The 21,543-nt window shown below is 34.9% G+C and overlaps 2 protein-coding genes across 5 annotated transcripts in view; one reads left to right on the plus strand and one right to left on the minus strand.

Moving 5' to 3' along the window:
* The window catches only part of LOC118187330 (uncharacterized), a 152,908-nt gene that overhangs the window by 46,214 nt on the left and 85,151 nt on the right, over positions 1-21,543 (plus strand). The window lies entirely within an intron of this gene.
* Positions 10,286-11,083, minus strand: LOC146995958 (uncharacterized). Its single transcript, XM_085822883.1, has one exon. It carries the CDS (start codon positions 11,081-11,083, stop codon positions 10,286-10,288), a length of 798 nt encoding a protein of 265 aa, XP_085679009.1.

Genomic DNA, 21,543 nt, shown 5'->3' on the forward strand with positions numbered 1-21,543 from the left:
CTGTAAACTACTCGGCATAGACTCAACACAAAAGGCACTTTTACATCCGCAGTCAGAAAGCATGGTATAGAGGTTTAATCGATTAACAGCCTCTCGTTGATAATTTTTCAGAGACCAACAGCACAGAAACCAGAAATTCCTATATCGTATATCATTCATATTAACCGATTACTGTATTAGTGAAAGGTTGGTGCTCAGAATTATTTCATATAAAACCAAAAATAACATACAATGGTAAGTAACATACAAGGCACTTTCTGGTTTTGCTGAAAATACAATCAATGCAGAAGCAACAACAATTCAAGCTGTTATGGTATGTTCATTATTTTCAAAATACAAAGAAATTATTGGACTCGTACCAGTACTTAATATGACTGAATATTTATTAGATATATGTAATAACAAGAAAGCAATACATTAAAAACATTATGACATGCTGTTTAATGAAGAACTGGTTTAAATGCACATTCTATAGTATGTCTTTTGTATAGTATGCAAAAAGGGTTAATGATTTTAAACAGTGTATGAAATGATTATGGTAATCTGCCATTATCCTAAAATACTAACTAAAAAACTAAAAATGTGTATGTATATCCGCATATGATTGAAAAAATAGTGTTAAGGAAACATTAGTATTACTATGAAATATTGTAATCTATAATTATATGATACTTAATAGTGTAATATTAAAAAACACTAAATATTTTTTATTGATTGCAAATTGCAGTTTTATTACTTTTCGTTTAGTATCTATTCTTCCAAACACTGTGTAATTCGCGTTTTTTTAAATATTGCCGTTATGCATGTTTATTAAATTATCTCAATAAATGAATGTTGGAAATAAGGTTTTAATTTTTTATTAAATTTAAGTAAATTCTATTTTCTTCGCTTACTTTTATGTGCTTGTGATAACAAAGAAATTCATAATAAATAAAAACAAAATGTTCCATCGTGTGCTAACGAAGAGTTTAACGTACTTAGCTTACTAACGTGTACTACAAAAAAAAAAAAAAAAAAAAAAAAAAAAAAAAAAAAGAACGAAGCACTAAGGGCTTTTGCGATCGTGACGAAATTCGCGTTCAACTGAATTCGCTAGCCAATTTTGTTTTTCTGATTTCTTGACAAGTTTTATAATTTACATTAAAAATTTCTAATTTTATGAATGTCTATTCTGTTATTTTTTCCCTTGGAATTTTCTCAACATAACCGTATCGTTAATATTTTGGAGGTTATTTTTATGCTTCGAATTTTTTGCCTGTCGTCAGCTTTGCGAGATATCTGAATCCGGTCCCGATAACAGAACAGTACCCAATTTCTATTAATACAGGGTGTCCATAATTAAACTTGAAATTTGCGAGCAGTCTGTAGCAAAAATTATACAACGGAACTGCATGAAAATTTGGTAATGGCAGTTTCGAAAACTATCCCTAAGTGGCGTATCATAGCTTTATTGAGAACATATAAATAATCTACAAAAGTTTGCAAACATGATCGATATCATGTACACCATTGTCTGCTACCGTCTGGAAGTGCAAAATCGCATGATGTTCCACTGTTGAAAGCAGCATGAACTGGGGAATGTTACGCACATGGCGTGCTGTGCTTTCTTTAAGATCGGATAGAGATGTGATGGGATCACGGCAGACCATGGCGTTGAGGCATCCCCACGTCCCAAGGATTCATGTCGGGGGATCCAGGAGGCCATGCTGTAGGAAATCGCCGGCTGATGATTCTGTCGTCACCGAAATGGCGGCGGAGCATTTGTTTCACACAATGGGCGATGTGTGGAAGGAGCACCATCCTGTATAACACTGTGGTGTTTCACATCGTCTTGCCTGAAGAACCGGAATAACGGCATGTCACAGGCCCTGCGACGTCGTGTTCTTCGGGAGAAAAAAAAACCGGACCCACAGTGAAGGCTGCAGTAAAGCCGCACCAAACCATTATATGCGAAGAGTGTAATGGAATTTGTTGGAATTGATTTGGATTTGTAGCAGCCCAAAATACGGCAATTGTGCGTGTTAATCGAACCTTCCATATGAAGTGTGCCTCGTCGGTCTCCATGGCCATTCATCCTGGAGCTCAACTCGCGCAAGAAACCGCAATGCAAAAGTTTGTCGACTATCCAGATCAGCTGGTAAGAGCTGCTGCACTAGCGACAGTTTATAGGGACAGTAGTGTAAGACCTTTCGAAGAATCTTATGAAACGTGCAACGAGGTTGGTCAACAGATGCTGCAATACGCCGAACACTAGTGCTGCCGATGGTTTGCGATCTGTCTTCCTCTTGTGTTGCTACATCATCCACTACCTGTGCTGCAACACACATTCGTCCCCTTTCTGGCTGAATCAGCAATGTTCCCGTTGCTTCAAATTTCCTAATCTTGTTTGTTAGCCTTTGACTAGTAAGTGGACCTTTTCGTAACCGCTTCAAAAACCGAAATTTCCGCAAGCCTTCGGTAGCAGAGTCTCCGTTTTGGTAAAACAATTTCACCTGTAAAGTACGTTACTAGAGAGTCAACGTCATCTTTCTTGACTTGCAAATGTGTATGACTGCGGTTCGCCTCTCGGCATCTTTATAGGGTTACTGTGCGCGCACAGGATTACTATGGTTACGACATTTGCATATGCCAATAGTTTACATTGCACAACGCCATCTACGGTGGTTTTTGAAATTTTTTTTTCCTCTCCTCGATAAAATTCCCATCATTTCGTTCTGCCATTATCCAATTTTCATGCAATTCTGTTGCATAGTTTTTGCTACAGATTGCTCGCAAATTTCAAGTTTAGTTATGGACACCCTGTATTTAGATTGTAATTGTAGCAACAATTGTTATAATTGTAGTCCCAATAACATTGTAATTGAATTATTTGTACTTAAAAATAACATCTTAAATTCAATTATTGATCATTTATACTATAATAATTAATACAAAATTCTGACAACCCGAAACTTTCTTACTCGATATCTTGATTTGATTAGTGATTTATAAGATGCACTGTAGTTTGTTAGCGTTTCATGAGCTAAATGAAGAAATTACAGCACCCGTATAAAACTGAAAATGATATTAAACTTAAACTCAAAACTGATAAGAGGAATAAAACATCAGATTTTTATACAGTAATGATAAATTAACGTCTAAATTATGTTTCATCTTTCTCTCTTATTCTCAAATGGGGTAAATTAAAAAATTATTTTATCGATTATGTGATAACAGAAGACAAATTTTCTTGCTGTTCATTGGGTGAATTAGAAGCGATAAGATTACACGCTTTTATGACTTGGCTAAGCAGTGGCTGAAGAGTTCCTTCGCAACTCTTTATCAAGCCCACATCGTTCGGAAAAGAAGAGTTCAATCAAGTAAGATAAATCTCTGAAATTTAATGCAGTATTTCTTATATAAATTATTATTTCATCAGAAAATGTTTTATTTTCGACTAATTCAAATTCAACAGCAAGGAAAAATATATTCCATAGTAATTTTTTTTTTTTTTTAAATGCAGGGAAATATGTTAACAATTAATGAAACAGTTTATAAGGTTTGCTGTTCCTATACATTCTAATATTACTGGGGATTTTAAATTACAAAAGGTTAACACTAGCGCATCTAGTTAATCTAGTAGTATAGGCCGCAAGGAGATTTGGAGAAAAACATGTTCATCACTGCTTTTTTAAACAATTGTAGGGATTTATATTTAATTTTAATAACCAGTTAAATTTATGTTCTTTCCTGCAAGCCTTCATACGCCTTCTGACGGCTGAATTTGTGGACTGAAATCGCTTTAATTTTTCTTGGCATATTTTAAATCTATATAAATTGGAGAATTTAAATATGCATTTTTTCTTTCTAGAAAAGACTTTTTTATATATATTTCGTCCCTTATATCATATCATATAGTTTTATCACGAGAACTGAGCAGTCAGAAAAACCAATTTCAGATATTATCATAAAACAATTAAGAAATTTAAATTGAATTACAGTTAATTTCTATTTATTACATAATATAGAAAATTAAAAATGTATAAAACTTAAGAAAATATAACGCACTGAGAAGTAAATACCTTATAAATGTAGTTTAGTATGATACAGTTCGAAATAGGGTTCAAGGCAAAGTCCAACCTCACAGTCTTTGCACAAGATTCGTGTTTTCTCTGCGATTTTTTTTTTTTTTCCTCGTCTTTCTTTCACCAATCGCTGAACGTTTTCTAGCAGCCATTTCTGATTAGAAAAAAGGCGGCAAACATAGTGAAATTAGAGCAGGAAATACAAAGTGCCTTTAAATGCCGCAATTTAGTGGACGATTAGCGACATCTGTTGATCCAAATCTAAATTAAACGTCTAATACTTTAATTTATTTTACTGGTTAAACGATGAAAAGGTGGGCTGCGTTTCTCAATTAAAGGAAGGAAACACATGCCCGCGAAAATCGCGTGATGAGCAAATTTTACTACGATTGAGTTGCCCATGGAAATCGCGGGATGAGAATCGCCAGAAGGCTAATTGTCAATGCCAAAATATTTAAATTTGGTACCGCGCGTGAAGTAATGCAAATCCTACCTTGAGGAGAAAGGTTTAAATATCGAGTTCTAGAAGGGAAAGCGTGTGAGCAAGTGCTGTACACTGCGGAGAAAAAAAAAAAAAAAAAAAAAAAAAAGAAAGAAAAAAAGAAAAGAAAAGAAAAGAGGACAGTTCGATATCTTCCGTTCTAATAAGCCGATTGACGAAATTCAAATTGCGTTTTCCATGTCTCGAAAGCGCGACTTAGGATATATATTAGATTTATATATAGCTTTGTTCTAGCATTGACACAAAATTGGACTTTTTCTGAAATAGCACACCAATTATTTTACATATTTCCATTCTAAGACTCAAATTATGCCGAGATATTAAATTTTGTAATTTCTGGTGAGAAATTTAAAAATTTATGTTGCCGCCTTTTTTTCAGTTGCGCCAAGAATAATTCACTTGGCGAACTTCTTAAATTATAGTAACCTATTTTCCTTTCCTCTTTCTTCATTGTTCACAAGTGGAAAGAAAGTTATCGTTCATACTTTCAAATAATTTTAACAAAAGTGCGTAAACCACATTTTCGTTACTATCGCTTATAATAAATAAACCAAATTATAAGCCAAATTTCAAAACGTGCGGAAATGTAAATTCACGCAGGAAATTTTAAATGAAAACCTCTAATTTTTGGCAGGCATGCTTAGAAATACATCTACTTTAAGATGATGGCAAAACTTTTAACGGTTATAATTCAATTTTTTTTTTGAAAAATTCATAAAAATTATTTAAAAATACAAATTTTAAAAATAAATCATAAAAAATAGGCGAATTTTATTTGCAGTGAACCTAAATTTTGAAATATGAAAGGAAAAATCAAATAAGTTTAATAAAAAAAAAGAAATATTAAAATATATATATATATATCATATTCAATGAACATTGAGGAGCTAAAATTTTGAGAGCTAATTTTTTAAAAACTACTCGTGCGATTTTTACAAAACTTGGCAGTTTGGCATTAGTTGAGTCGTAGAATCGAAATATGGAAAAAAAGTGGCATGTCTTTTAAGAAAATTTCGGATTTTGTGTCAAAAAACCTGTATTAGAACAATGTTATATGTAAAGCTAAATGCATATCCTAAGTCGTGCTTTAGACATGAAAAACGCAGTTGAATTTCGTCAATTGGCCCACTAGAGCGGATAGACCTGTCTTTTTCTTTTTTTTCGTAGTGTACCTTTGTAGCTAGAGCTTCTGATTCTGCATTTATTGCTGGTTAAAGTGGCGTAACAGCTATTACTTTGCTGCCACCAGATTTCGACGCGGCTTTAAGTAACAGGATTATCTGAGCCCTGTAGAATAATTTTACTGTTTGTTAATATCTTCGAATTTCTAGTTTAGTTCTTGTTATTTGTGTTACCGCCCGAGTGAGGTGTAGTATGTTAGCGTCATGTCGACGCATAGTGAATTTCAAAGAGTTAATAAAGGGTTCTTTTTACCTTTCCTGTGTGGTTCTTATATGTACTTCAGTTGTCACATCAGAAGATAAACAAGTAGATATTACACAGTTCTTCCAACTGTGATGAAATTCATGTGAAATTAGAAATGTAATGAAATTTAGTATTTGTGAGAAGTTTGCTCACGATAAAATTAGACACTTTTCTGTTAGCCGAATACCAGAATATTTGGCTCTGGTGGACAACAATTAAACTTTTAATAGTGTATCACAAAAATAAAACTTCTTTTTTTTTAAATGGATAGTTACAACTAAGTTAATTATCTTGAACCTGTTAGTAACAAACTTTAAAGAGCTTATATTTAACGTTTATAGCTACCCTATAACAAAGCGTTTTTTTTTTTTTTTCTTTTTTTTTCTTTTTATATATGTTTCTTTTCAAAAAAACTAACCGTTTTTTAGTCGCTAAGATAGACTACACAACTACACAATTTGGCAATTGCCTAAAGACGAAGAGACAAGCAATCCACTTTTTCAAAAGAATGGAATTCTTTATAAAGAAAGACGATGCTCAAATGATCATCCAATGACGTTATGCACGAGTGAATCATCTCCAAAATAACTATGCAGTCTGCGATCATAGCGAGAAAAGAAATAAATGATTGTTCACTTGAGGCAGCGCGGTAAATGTGCGCCCCTGCATACATTACAAGATTATTTATTTACCCATTTGTGTGGAGGGGGGAGGAATAAATAAATAATACTAAACGATGTATGGCTGTTGTTGATGGATGCCATATTTTTGATTGCACATTGAATGTTAACAAAATCTGACTCGGTAATATTAACATTTATATTTAATTCTAGGATGATATATATTTTAACATATATTCTTTTATACACAATAACATTGCATGTAGTTACAAGATGAGCATTTTTCAGTTCGCAAGTCCGCATGAGTAAAAATCAAGAAAGTCATATTACAGCTACGATAACATCATGGAGGGAAAGAGAGGTGAGTGCGTGCTTCACCGACGGCAGCCAGGAACCGAGTAACTAGTTCGAATTTTCCTCCAGAGAGGAAGAGGGAGAAAGCTGGTAGCGCCCTCTCTCGGGGCAACGGACAAATAATAATAATAAAGAGTTTTCCACAGTATTTCCCCCACCCGAGTACCAAAGGTACGATGAAAAAAATCAGCTCACAAATATCTGGTGTTGAAGCGCACACGTCTTCCCGATCGTGGTGATGACGACTGGTGGAGCACTGGGAGGAAGCGTAAGTTCGGTCGAAGGAGGAGTATCCGGAGTAGCAGTTGGATCCAGGGAGTCAGGAGGATCGCTGGTCACAGGAACCTGAGTGTTTGAAGCTTCGAAGAAAGCAGGCTTCAGACGATCTATGCTCAGAACGGTTTCTTTGTCGCGCACGAGAACGGTGAAATGCTTATGGTTACGTGCACAGACCTTGAAGGGTCTATCGTATGGAGGAGTGAGTGGTGGTTTGACCGCGTCGTTTCGCACAAACACGTTTTTGCAAGTGCTCAGTGCGTGGTGCACGAAAGAGGCAGATTTGTTGTGGCACGAAGTAGGAGTCGGAGACAGCTTCTTCATCGCCTCTCGGAAAGTCTGGACAAAGGATGCTGGATCGACTGGAGCAGAGGATGGCTAAAAGAACTCAGATGGTAATCGAAGGGGTGTGCCGTAGACAATTTCAGCGGATGTACCTGCGAGGTCTTGCTTGAAAGAAGAACGCAAACCAAGAAGCACAAGAGGAAGTGAAGTAGTCCAACGGGTGTAATTACGGTACTTCACGGCTGCTTTGAGGTCGCGATGTAAGCGTTCCACTAAGCCGTTGGCGGAAGGATGGTATGGTGAAGTGTGAATTCGGCGTATTCCAAGCATAGATGTCAGAGAAGCGAAAAGGTGGAATTGTCGACCTTGATCAGTAGTCACAACTGATAGTACACCAAATCGTGCAATTCAACCGGTGATGAATTGTCGAGCCCCCGAGTCAGCAGAGATGTCCTGAATGGGAAAAGCTTCAGGCCAACGAGTAAATCTGTCAATGCAGGTGAATAGATATCGATAACCGTCAGATGGTGGCAGAGGACCGACGATGTCTATATGGACATGGTCGAATCGTTCGGATGGCATCGCAATTTTTTCCAAAGGGCTATGTGTGTGCCGGGTAACTTTTGAACGTTGGCACATGATGCAGGAACGAGTCCAATTGGCAATGTCCTTTAGCATGGATGGCCAAACGAATCTTTCTTGTATGAGCTTTTTGGAAGCCCGGATACCTGAGTGCGATAGGTTGTGAAAACAGTTAAAAACTTTTTTCCTGAACTCAAGTGGTACATAAGGTCGCAGTCTGTTGTTGGAGGCAATCGCACAATAGTTGGAGGTCCCGAGTAAGTTGTAATGACTGAAATTTCAGCGAGCAGTTTGGGTCTTCACTCAGACGTTTTAACTCCTCATCAGTGGCTTGCGAGTGAGCAATAAGCGAGAAATCCAGTGGTGCATTGGCATCGATGCCCTGAATATGTGAGAGAGTATCCGCGACGACATTGCTGGAACCTGATATATGCTGAATATCAGTGCTGAATTGAGCTATATAATTTAAATGCCGAATTTGTCTCGGGGAAGCAGAATTTGATTTTGATGTGAATGCATAAGTTAGAGGTCGGTGATCAGTAAATATAGTGAAGTGTTGACCTTCAAGATTATGCCTGAAATACTTAATAGCTGCGTAAATAGCTAATAATTCTCTGTCATACGTGCTGTATTTTTCTTCTGTAGGGAACAGCTTACGTGAGAAAAATCCTAGCGCCTGGTAGTCATTAGAATGTCGAACGTTTAAGACAGCTCCGATGGAAATGTCAGAAGCGTCGACTATAACACTCAGCTTTTGGTTAGGAGAGTGATAGGAGAGAGTTGCAGCATTACTAAGGTCGTGTTTACATTTTTCAAATGCCTGATTAAGTTCGTCGTTCCAAGGAACAGGGCGTTTATCATTTTTACATGAGTCTTTTAAGAGTTCATTCAGTGAAGCTTGGGTCTCGGCTGCCTTTGGTAAGAAGCGGTGATAAAAGTTTATCATGGCTAAAAAACGTCTGAGCTCGACAATAGTGGTAGGTTTTGGGAAGTCGGCAATTGCTTTTGTTTTCTCAGGCAGGGGTTTTACACCTGAGGCAGTAATGAGGCAACCTAAAAATGAAACAGATGGTTTTCCGAGGACACATTTGTTAGGGTTTAATGTTTATTCAAACGATCAAACACTTGACGAAGATGACGGATGTGCTCTTCTTCGCTAGTCGATGCAATAAGGATGTCGTCAAAATAAGGGATGCAAAAATCCAATCCAAATAAAACTTCATGTATAAAACGTTGGAAAGTTTGGCCTGAATTTCGTAAACCAAACGGCATAGCCAAAAATTCAAAAAGACCAAAAAGGGTTGTGACGGCAGTTTTCGGAATGTCTGCAGGGTTAACAGGAATTTGATGATAGGCATGTGCTAAATCAAGTGTTGAGAATATGTTCTTTCCTGAAAACATTTGAGTGCAATTCTGAATATGGGGTACGGGATAGCGATCTGGAATTGTAACGGCATTTAAGCGACGATAATCCCCGCACGGTCGCCAGTCGCCATTAGCCTTACGAACCATGTGCAGGGGGCTTGCCCAAGGACTTTTTGAAGGCTGAATGATGTCTTTTGATAGGAGAAAATCAAAGTCTTGACGTGCAGCTTGAAGTAATTCTGGAGATAATCTTCTAGGTTTGGAGATAATAGGAGGTCCTTTAATTTCAATGTGATGGAAAATCGTTGACATAGGTGGCCTCTCAAAAGTTTGCGAAGGATTCGTCAAGCTAGGGTAATCGGCAAGAATTTTGTCAAATTTTGAGTTACCCATCAAAATATGAATGCTAGTACTGAGCGGGTTCACATTAGGAAGTCTACCGCAAGAATACAGTTTTGTTTGTCCATCAATTAAACGGTTGTTTTTAACGTCTATGAGTAAGTTGAACTTTGTGAGAAAGTAAACACCTATGATGGGTCGATTGACGTCTGCCAGGATAAAAGGCCAAGTAAATGAGCGACGTAAGTTTAAATTGATGGTCAAAAGTTTGGTGCCATACGTTGCAATTTTAGTGCCCTTAGTGGCAAAGAGTTCCAATGCAGCTGGTATTTTGGCATGCTGACTGTAACTCTTGGGAATGACAGATAAATCGGCTCCGGTGTCAATTAAAAAAGTCAGCTTTGAGGATGAATCGGCCAAAAGAATTCGATGGATGTGGCGGTCGCAACGTTGGCCGGCAAATGATCGCCGATCTAGTTTTCCGACTGCCGGAAATTGCACGGAGAAACACATTTTCGTGCCTTGGAACCAAAATTAGTATGGTAGAAACAGATGTTGTTGCACGGTTCTTTATACTGTCGATAGCGTCGATTAGATATATTACGCCTACTGTTGCGTTTGGAATAGTTTCTTCGTTCACAGGAACGCTCAAGGCTGTTTTTGAGGGCTAGCGAAAGTTCATTTACCTGCTTTGTCAGCTCTGCAACTTGCTGTTCAATGGGAGAGGTAGATGCCGTAGCAGCACTATTTATGTGCGGGAGAGTTGTGAGATCTCTAATTTTATCAGCAACAATTGCTAGTTTTGGAAGATCATCACTTAAGGCAGCAAGAATACTTTGTGTATTTTGCGGGAGTCGAGATATCCATAGGGATTTCAACAAAGGTTCTCCAACGGTCTCTCCAGCGAGGTTTCGCATACGGCAAAGTAATTGTGATGGGCGTTGATCGCCAAGTTCTAGCCCTTGAAGAAGTGTACGTATCTTTGACTCCTCACTTTCAGAATGCAATTCAATTGAGCGTGTTTTTAGTGTATCATATTTGCAAGTCACAGGAGGGTGTAAAACGATATCACAAACGATATTGAGAATATCAGATTCGATTGCAGATATCACAGGATTGAATTTCGTGGAGTCAACAGTGATTCCGGCGATATCAAAATGGGCCTCTAGTTGTGCAAACCACAAAGTAGGGTTGACTTTCCAAAATGGGGGAGGTTTGACGGAAACACGTGAAATATTAAGATCGTCTGCGATGGGTTGTGGTGGAGCCATGATTCACAAAAACAAATATATATTGCCAATATGACACAAATAAATACACAATAATCAGTCACTAATAAGTTCACATACGACACTAATGCAAAATAAATAATGTAAACATTAACGTGAGAGAAACACTTTTGCAGGTAAGCTATCCGAATATAAGCATAAGTAATACTAAGAATTTGCGTGGCTTACCTCCGAATTATACGAGAAATATTTGCTCAGTCAGCAGCAGGTTCAGCACAACACAATTCACTTATAGAAAAAATATTCCGAAAAAACTTATTTTATGATATGTAACCACGTTGTACGATTTATATGGTGATCACTTCAAAGCACTTTGACGATCTGCATGAGACACATGATAATTCACAAGCACGTTGTTAAGCAGGCACAACTGTTTTTCACACTATATTGCTGATGACACGAAAGTAATGATGGATTACGCTAGTAGTTTGCATGAACAGAAATAATTTTCACTTCATAGCACATTATAATCACAGAACTTGAGGATGCAAGCAGGTTACTGGAGGCACGTGTTCACTAACTTGACGAGTCACCATTTATGGCTGTTGCTAATGGATGCCATTTTTTTTATTGCACGTTGAATGTTAACAAAATCTGACTCGGTAATATTAACATTTATATTTAATTCTAGGATGATATATATTTAATATTCATTTATACACAATCACATTGCATGTAGTTACAAGATGAGCATTTTTTCAGTTCGCAAGTTCGCATGAGTAAAAATCAAGAAAGTCATATTACAGCTATGATAACATCACGGAGGGAAAGAGAGGTGAGTGCGTGCTTCACCGACGGCAGCCAGGAACCGAGTAACCAGTTCGAATTTTCCTCCAGAGAGGAAGAGGGAGAAAGCTGGCAGCGCCCTCTCTCGGGGAAACGGACAAATAATAATAATAAAGAGTTCTCCACAGATGTTTGAAAACATACTAAAATGCAAACACGCCAATATATATATATATATATATATATATATACAATAGATTAGCAAATCTATATGCTCTTCCTAAATTCCATAAATCGCTACTCACATTTAGATTTATAGCAAATGGTACAAATAATTATAAAAAGAATATAGATTACATATATGCAATTAAACTTAAAAAAATCTGTATTTTAATTCATCTACTCGTCAACAAGCAACACAATTATAGTTGGATTATTTATAATCATGCTCCAATCTCAACAAATTTAAAAGTTTAGAAATCAAGAACATTAACTGCTATGACTTTGAAAACCTTTATACTTCTCTTACCATGAGAAGAAATTTTTACTAGTTTAATGCAACTCCCACAACTTTTTCCTGACAGGCTTAACATCCTTTGAATTGAAAGATGGAAAACTTACCTGAATTGTCCATTATTTAATAACTACATTAAATTCTATAATAAGATCTTTCAACAGGTGAGAGGAATACCAATGAAAGCAAACAGTTCTACACAATTATGTAACCTATTTCTTTTTGCTTATGAATATAAATTACAACTAAGTTTGAATAAGAATGAATTAATGTTACTTGCAAATACATTTAGATACATTGATAATATTGTAACCTTCAATAATAATTCTGCTTTTGAACAATTCAAAATTTACCCGAATAGTTTAATACTTAATAAAACTAATGCGAATCTAGATACTATTGAATACCTACACCTGCTCATAATTAAACGCAGCAAAATTAAATTATGTGATAAGAGGAGGCATTTCCACTTTAACACTATTAAACTAATTAATTGGAACTCTAATATCTCTAGAAAAGTAATCGATAACCCTTTTTATAGCCAAATAATCAGAATAAAACATATGTACTGAAATAGATTGGTTTGGTTTATTTAATTATGGCAAAGCACACTAGGGCTATCTGCTTAAAAGGAGGGAGGCCTTCGCGGAAGACTTTCCAAGGGAAACTGGCTCGTATACACGTTACACATGGGGAAAACCACGAAAACGCCCATGCAGCCAGCCTGTTTGCGGGATTCGAATCTCGGACCGAACTACTAGTGTTCAGCGACTTTATTGCTCGGCCGCTGGTGGGCGTACTGAAATAGAAGATTTAAAGGAAGAAATAATACAGCTAATTAATGTTCAGTTTAATAGCCAAGTCCCAACACAATTTATTAATTTATATATAAAAAAGGCAGGCATTACTTTTCTTTATAATTTTTTTACTTTTTATGATATAATAGCATTACCTTAAACCTTAACTGGAGGGTAATGGAGGATTTTGAAGAGTTAAAGGATTATCTTGTAAATATTTATTGTAAATATTAATTTGTAAAAATGTATATTTAATCAACACTTTCCTTTTACTAATGAAGGACCAACTCTTTTCAAAAGTCTCAATTATAGCCCGAATTGAGTGAAGATTTTTATCTTTTTCTAATTATCCTTACTTTTTAGCCAGTATTTAGTAAAGTTTTGAATTAAACCTGTTGAAATTCAGTATAATAAATTAAGACTATTACAATAAATTTCTTACTTTAATTAAAAACATTTAAAAAAAATTTAATTAAAATATTTAATTTTGCTTCAAAAAACTTTTTTCGTACTTTATTTCAAAAATATTTTCGATTTTTTACAATCCTTAATATTTTATAATCCTTTATAGTTTGCAAAAATTTTTTCACATAACGTTACAGTTAGCATTTCTCAATTTTTTACACATTTTTACAATACTTCACATTTACCAAAATTTTTGCAACAGAATACATATTTTACATTACTTAAAAGTTTACAGAATAGGTTTTTAAAATAGATCTAACAGATAGCAGCTTAACACTCAACTCTACCTTATTAGAGCCCTCTATTTATAAGGTTAGAAGAAACACACTATTTATCACTTAGTTTGGCTAATGCTGCTCCACTCTCCAAATAAAAATATAGTTGGTAAGTTAAATTAAAACTTCCTATTTACTTGCCCTTTTAGTATTATTTTAGTATTTTTTATAAATAGTATCTAGTTCTTTTTTTATTTTTATTTATATGCATAATTCATTGTCAGGAAAGTTTTCTGTAGGCAAGAGTGTCTAAATTACTTTGGTTTTCTACTCTTAATTACCTTTTTTTTAAATTTCAATTCTAGTCTTTACTTGCTAATTTCGGTCATCTCGTTGAACTTGTTTGTAAAATTCCTTTCGTTTCATACCACTTCCAAACGCATTTTCTTCTAAAACACGATGTCCTTCACCTTCTACGTCATAACGTAGGAAATATATCAAGTTTTCCAGAACCCTTTCCTTTGCAAGGACTGGCTCTTCTTTGACTTCTCTGTTGAGGCTAGATATATCTTAAGCCTTTAAGACTTCTGCTGGAAGGCGTGATTCCACAACAGGGTACACCATTGCTGCGTAATTTGATGTTGTCACACCCAGTGTCTCTAACGTTCATAGATCTGGTCCAAGTTTATGATATAAATCAGTTAACTTGATGATAGATTTGTTACTTACTAATGCCAAAAGATTTCGGATGTAAACTTCAATCAATTAGCCCTTTCTGCCTAATCGGGACTTTAAGTGGTCTATGACTTTGGGGTAGTTGTCGTTAGAAAGTCGATAACTTTCAACTACATCACGTGGTTCAATCTTTGGTTTTAACAAAACAGGTATTGAAATTTATCTTCTTCCCTTAAGTTTTCATCTTCATTAAATCGATAAAACTGACATCAAAATGCAACCCATGATCTGGGCATAAAATCCTTAAGATTTAATTTGGGAAGTTTAAAATTATCAGTCTAATTGATTTTTTAAATTTAAATTAATTTTTGAGTTAGTAACTTAATTTCAAGTTTCACTTGATCACCCTTTATTTTAGCCTCAGTCTATGTTTGTTCTGAAGCTGGAGTCATTTTACTTTTCTTAAACGTATATTAGATTGAACTCTACACGAAACAGAACTTTGTATAAGATAACTGAGAAGCAATAAAAAATTAAATAAATTCATAAATTTTATGTCTTACCTCCAATAAATATTCGATTAGTAAATTTTACGACTTCTGGTTTGCTGCTTAATGCAGAGTACAATGTCACTTCATGGAAGCTAGTTTTTGTTTTGACTCGAAATTTCAATATGGTATAAATACGATTTTTTTTTCACTTTACAGATATACAGAGACTAATGAGGCTATTTACGTATATGGTTTAAGATAATGATCAAATGATCCGTACATCTTAATGATGAATAACATCCAAGTATTTCTGTAGTGTAAATTAAATACCGCGTTGCTTAGAACGGTAATTTCCCACTCGTAGCATTCCAAGCAAAATTGGATTGCCAGATTCATAGATCAAACAAATTACAAACCAAATGATTAACTAATACCAAACAGGAAATGCTTAATAAAAGTGGCAACATCTTCCCTTCAACTTTCAGTTTTGAAACTGAGGACAAATAATTTCCTTCATTTTCACTGCATGTCATTCCTAAACTCAACCCTTTCCTTTTGAAACCTTTTAAACAGTAAAATTTTACGGTTACCTTTAGACCTGCTAGGTTCTTCTCATTTGAAAAGCCAGAACACCGGCCCCTGTTTCATGAAGCATTATAAAATTCCCTGTGAATGCGGTATTGAGTATATAGGACAGCCTCACAGATCTTTAACATAATAATGAATAAACATGTCCGATATGTTTGAGAGAGGGCGGAAAGTGATAAGTCCTTTATAGCATTCTAACGTTGACATAAAAACAATAATTTTCAGGTTTTAGATACGAAATTTATTGCTTCCACTGATTCGCTGCTCAGTTTGGATTTCTCTGAAGCTTCTGAAATTTTTATGTACACCTATCTCATGACTGGCATAACTTCCAATCCGTTCTTTTCAGATGCGCGAAAGAACCTGTTCCGTGCCGAACTGCACCTGTCTGTTTCGACAAGGCGCTCTAATTTAAGTGCGAAGCACAATTTCTGTGTTAAGGATATGATTAAGTTAGATTATTTTATTCGAATACATAAAGCAAATGACGGTTATCTGTTTACGGTAGAGATGCCTTATGAAGACCTTTGTAAGGGAAACTAGCCTGCAATTATAATTATGAAAAACAGCCATGCAACCAGCTCCTTCTTCTGATTTGAACGCATGTCGAATTTCAGGTATTCAGAAATTGGTGTGACCTTTCACTAAATTGGACTGAGCTCGAACGTAACTTCCATCAACGATTAATTCTCGCTTATTATGTTTATTACTAAATTACAAAAAAATTATTTTCCTCGTGTACTTTATTATCGTAATTTATACTGTATAAGGTTTTTATGTCAAATTAACCCAGTTATCTTATTAGTTTGGCTTTTCATTCAGTTCTGCTTTCGTCAGCCAGAACGCAAATTAGTTGCAGTATAAATAAGCTGAGAAGTCTTGAGCTTTCAGAGAGCGTTTAGTAGCGGAAACTGACTATTACTCTGCGTAGTTTCCTTGTCGTTGAATTTAACTAATCGGCTTAAACTTCTGCAGGTCGTCATTGCTTCAACATTTAAGTAAGAGCTTTCGCGTTCAGTGTATTTGTTTTGCTTATCCACAAGTTACTAGAAGTCTGCTTCTGTGAAAAGTTTGAACTTACGTTTTAATAAATGAAGTTTAAAATTAATTTTTGCTTCAATTGAGATACTATTAATTAGACGTCAGGCGGGACCAACTGTCATCTGACAGTTTCTGCAGTTATTGTGAGATAATTTAGTAATTTAAAGAAGGTAACCGTATATATGTGCATTCCTATTCATATGTAAAGGAATTCCAAATTGATTTTCCATTTCACTGTGTCCACAAAAGACCTTACCCAGTCTTAATTTTCGCAGTTGGTTGGATTTAAAAACAAACCGTCCTATTAGGAGATAGTATTTTATACTTATTTATTTCCTAACATAAACATGAAGTATAGAACAAGCAAAAAGACATTTATGAATACAAAAACGTAAGTGATGCCATTCACAAAAAGGGTAATGTTATTTTTAATAGTTCGCTGGCTTTGCCGCAACATCCTCCCCACCCTGGTCAACCTCCAGGAGGATGACCAGCTGCACAGGTCGGGTAATGGTATGTCCATTGGTGCGCAGAACACAAGTACGGACATTCTTGTCGCGGCCAAGGATTAGCTCCTCAACACGGGCCTTTTTCCAGGTGTGGCGAGGTCTAACATCACAAATATTCATGGTTTGATCATTTTAAATAAAAAAAAAAAAAATCTGAAAGCTTTTAAATTTTACATTACCCTCAAACGGGCGTTTACTTAACGTTTTATGTTCTACCTTTAATTATTAAATATTATGTTCTTCGCGCTTAAACCATAAAATTAAGTTTAACAGCAATATCGCAAAATAATTTTAAAAATGGGCATATCTTTAGAATTTCCGATACACAGTCTCGCACGCTGGAGATACTTCCCCTCCCCCCCTGACAGTGTTAAAATTGCTCTCTTTGAAATCGTTGAGTTTCTTAATCAAATATTCATAAATGCTTTACAAAATATGAAATAGATAATAAAACAAATTCCAAATTTGGGCTTCCAGATACCCATATTCGAGTGGAGCCGTACGTTATTTAAAATTTGTTGGCTCCAGATACTGTTGTTTTATAACAATGCAAGAAACATACATACATTTATGCAGATTCTTCATTATTTAATTTCTTTGAATATAATACAGAGCTCTAATATTTCGGGGGAATAATTTGAAAAGTGAATAAACTTTTATAATGAATCAACGCAAAATGCCAAAATGAAATTAAAAGTGCTTCTGAGCAAATTACCCCTTTGGACTAATTAGAAAAATCTAAATTTTGATACGGTCCTCTCGTCCCTGCTTTTACATTTAGAAAAAAATTATAGAGTCATTATAAAAATTAAACACGATTATGTACCTGTGCCACAAAAATTGATCGAGATATTTAGTTTTAAAATTTAGAATGTTTAGTGTCATTTCCAATTTGCCTTGAAGTGTCAGATAATAAATAAATTAGAACTATTTCAGATTGTTTTTTGTATTGAATAACATTCAAGGTTAAATACCATTCAGTGATATTCTTTTGTAATTTCCTAATGTATAACAATCTTTAATTTATAATTTTGTAACAATTGGTATGCCGAAAGAATTTTCACTCAAGAAAGTAATTTATAAGCTTTTAAATGAAGACTTATAATCAAATCAATGTAAAAAATATATTTAACTATGAATAGTTTTAATTCTTAATTTATGGAAGTAAAGCTATGAAGCTAATAGTGAGGCGTGGCAGTGTTTTCTAGACTACAAACTCCATAAATTTCAGTAAATAAGATCTTTTTTCGAAAATCATTCCTTTTCACGACATTTTGCATTCTCCTTATTTAATTCAAAAACATTAAAAAAATTTCTAAACTTATATTTTATCTTTAGTTGCGTACAAATACATATATTCCGGTTTTCAATTTGTGCACAGCCCCTGAATATGATCTCGAACTTTAAAATGAAATACCTCGGCGAATTTGTGTCTTAAAAGGTCTTACGTTTTATATTTTATTTTTTGTAATCAGTATAAAAGTTTCCTAAAATGAATACTTGCGTTATTTGAACAATTTTGTAAATCCGAAGTGCATATCTACGACCAACGGCTGCAAAAATAAACGTCGGTTAAGGACTTTTGTGGACACGTTGTTTAATATGATGACAAAGATTTCGAACGAAAAAATAATTCTATGTAATACTTCATAAATACTGTGCATAGAATCATTCATTAACATTAAAAATAATGAAAAATGTCCATAAGAGTAAGATCATTATTACTAGGGATTGCATTAGTTCATTTGTTCTTTTCTACGAGTAATATATGGTTCAAAACACAGGCAAAAGAAGGGAGGTTAGAAACTCTCATTTTATATATAGGAAAAACTAAAATATTCCTTAAAGATTTCAATCGTGATTCATAACTTTAGAATTATAAAAAGAAGAGTATAAATGGATGCTGGATTGCTCCGAACAAAATTCACAAAATAATCAAAAACTAAATAATAATTCATTCATTTTAAATGAATACAAACCATTGTGTATATTTGGTACTAACTAAAGTACTCTTTATTCCTGACTGGCCTTAAATATGCTTCAATTCTTAATAATGGAAGTTACATTATACATATTTATTTGTTTTGAGTAAAGAAGAAAGGAAAAGTGTCAGGAAATGTCCTGTGGCCCTTGTAGGTATGGTCATTTCTATCGTATATCTTGAATTAAATGATAACATCATCATGTATTTGAATTAATTGACAACGAAGAAAGCGATACGGTTGTTAGATCTTCGATAAAAATAAATTTTAGTTATAAAGCACAAAGAATTTAATTTACTAATTTTCATAAGTGGAATAGTGGGACTTGAATCATCCCTTTTTGAGAAGAAGAGCCATGATCTCTATATATTTTCAGCAAAATCAAATTCACTAAGATCGCAAACCTGTTAGAAACTTGCTTCACAACAGATAATGACATTATTTTCATTATGTAAGGATATTTCCATCAATACAAATAGGTAATTATAACACAAATCTTTTCCTAAAAGAAAAATCAATCCAGTGATTCGTAATATATCTAGAATTTAAAGCACTGCCATATAGATAAATGAAAGCATAGAGGTAGGAAAAGGCTCCTTTCTACATTTATGATTTGAAGGAAGAATTCACTATCGTCTTTGAAATTTGATTATCGCTGGGGAAGCAATCATGAATTCTCAAAGCCAAAATGTTATGTAGAAGCAAAATTCTCTCTAGATTTGCTTGATTTTAAATTTGTCTTCAAAATCGTATTCCATAATATATAAAAATCCCTGGAATAATCTAGGCTTCGATGCAATATTGAATCTTACCAGTTCCAACGTAGTTACGGCTTTCCTTTCCGGTGAAATCTGGGGACAAAAGAAATCATTATCATGCAAATCTGTAGGGTCATCTGGAAAGTTCTGCGGTTTTTTGGTAATCAATGCAACTGAATATCAGAAAAATCCATTGAATCACATAAGCACCATTTTGTTTTTTGACCTTTCGCCATCTCTCCTGCAACGGAAAATTCCTGTTTTAAGAATGTTAAATTAAGTTTATTTGTAAAGAAGTTATCAAGGTGCTATTTGGTAGTCTCCAAAGAAATTCCAATCCGTTCAGAGAATGTAAAGTGACCTGAAGGGGACAAGAGGGGACAAGATCCAATGGATATAGGGGGTATAAACCATCCCAGCCATACTTGTCTGACATTCTTCGTTATATGGGACCTACCTTGCCCTGACGGAAGACAACAACTCAACGACTAATCGCTTTGCTTCGATTTCTATTTTTCTAACCGCCATATTTAGGAATAGACATTTTCCGAATTTATTGTCTAACTTTGGTGGCAATAATTCGTTCCCTCATTGAGCTCGTATAGCAAATTTCTCGTTTCTAGAAACAAACATCCCCATTGAAAATAATGGAAATCCAATTAATCCGATCCGCACCCCCAAAAATATCAACATAAAAATAAATTTTTCTAATAAATAACACTGGTAAATAATATAACCGTAGTTTAACCTTTATGATAGCTTCTGACAAATGATACCTTCCGACACCGACTGCTTCTTACTAATCCACACCAACAACAGATTCTCAACATCTTCTAGGAGTTTTGAACGCCGCTTGGAAGTAACGGTGACTACTTTGGCTACATCAAGTTTCTTAATTTCTTCTTGCTTTCTTGATAATGATGTCGAAAGTCCATAAGTCTTCGCCAATTCCGTAACTCTTACACCTCGCTTATGTTTATGTATGATTTCTTTCTTAATTTCAACGGCCATGGCTTCCTTATTTTTCTTTGCAGCACTATCTGAGGTAACATCTTCTTGGGAGTCATTCTGAAATAATTATTTTCACATTGAATGTAATAAACAATTAACTTACAAGCGCACAAACACGTAGATTAAAGATCACTAAATGATCTGACGAAAGGATTCAGCGAGTCGAGTCGGATCGAGAAATAACGCGACGCATACCAACAACCTGGCTCATTGCTCGTTACTCGATTCATTGCTCATATTTAGAGACAAATGTTTCGCTCATACTTTCCTCCTTTGTCGAATTTCTCGCATATAGATGTGCTCGTATCTCGAGGTTCCACTGTATTATTTTGGGGATGGAGCTTTCCTTCTCGATGTGACTAAAGAAAGTTCTTTCGGTTTACCCTAGGATTTTATTTTTTGTTTGTTTTTTTGGTAATATTATTGCGAAATATCCATTTCCCATCTCCAGTAATGAGATTCAAAATTGTTTGAAAAAGAGCTTCTTTATTTTCATCACATGCCGAAACTCAAGTAACCATATTCTGCTCGGTTAAAGTATGAGCCACCCATATATCGTAGCAATTTACATATCCTATCTTCTTCAAATGGCCCACCAAGGGCCTAGCGGTAAAGTTGTTGAACACTGGCAGTTCGGTCTGGGGTCAGAATCTCGACTAATGGGCTGACG

This window comes from Stegodyphus dumicola, chromosome 8, assembly GCF_044657685.1.
Source record: "Stegodyphus dumicola isolate Sdum_Otavi_A_Nest chromosome 8, ASM4465768v1".
In the NCBI taxonomy this organism is placed as follows: Eukaryota; Metazoa; Arthropoda; class Arachnida; order Araneae; family Eresidae; genus Stegodyphus; species Stegodyphus dumicola.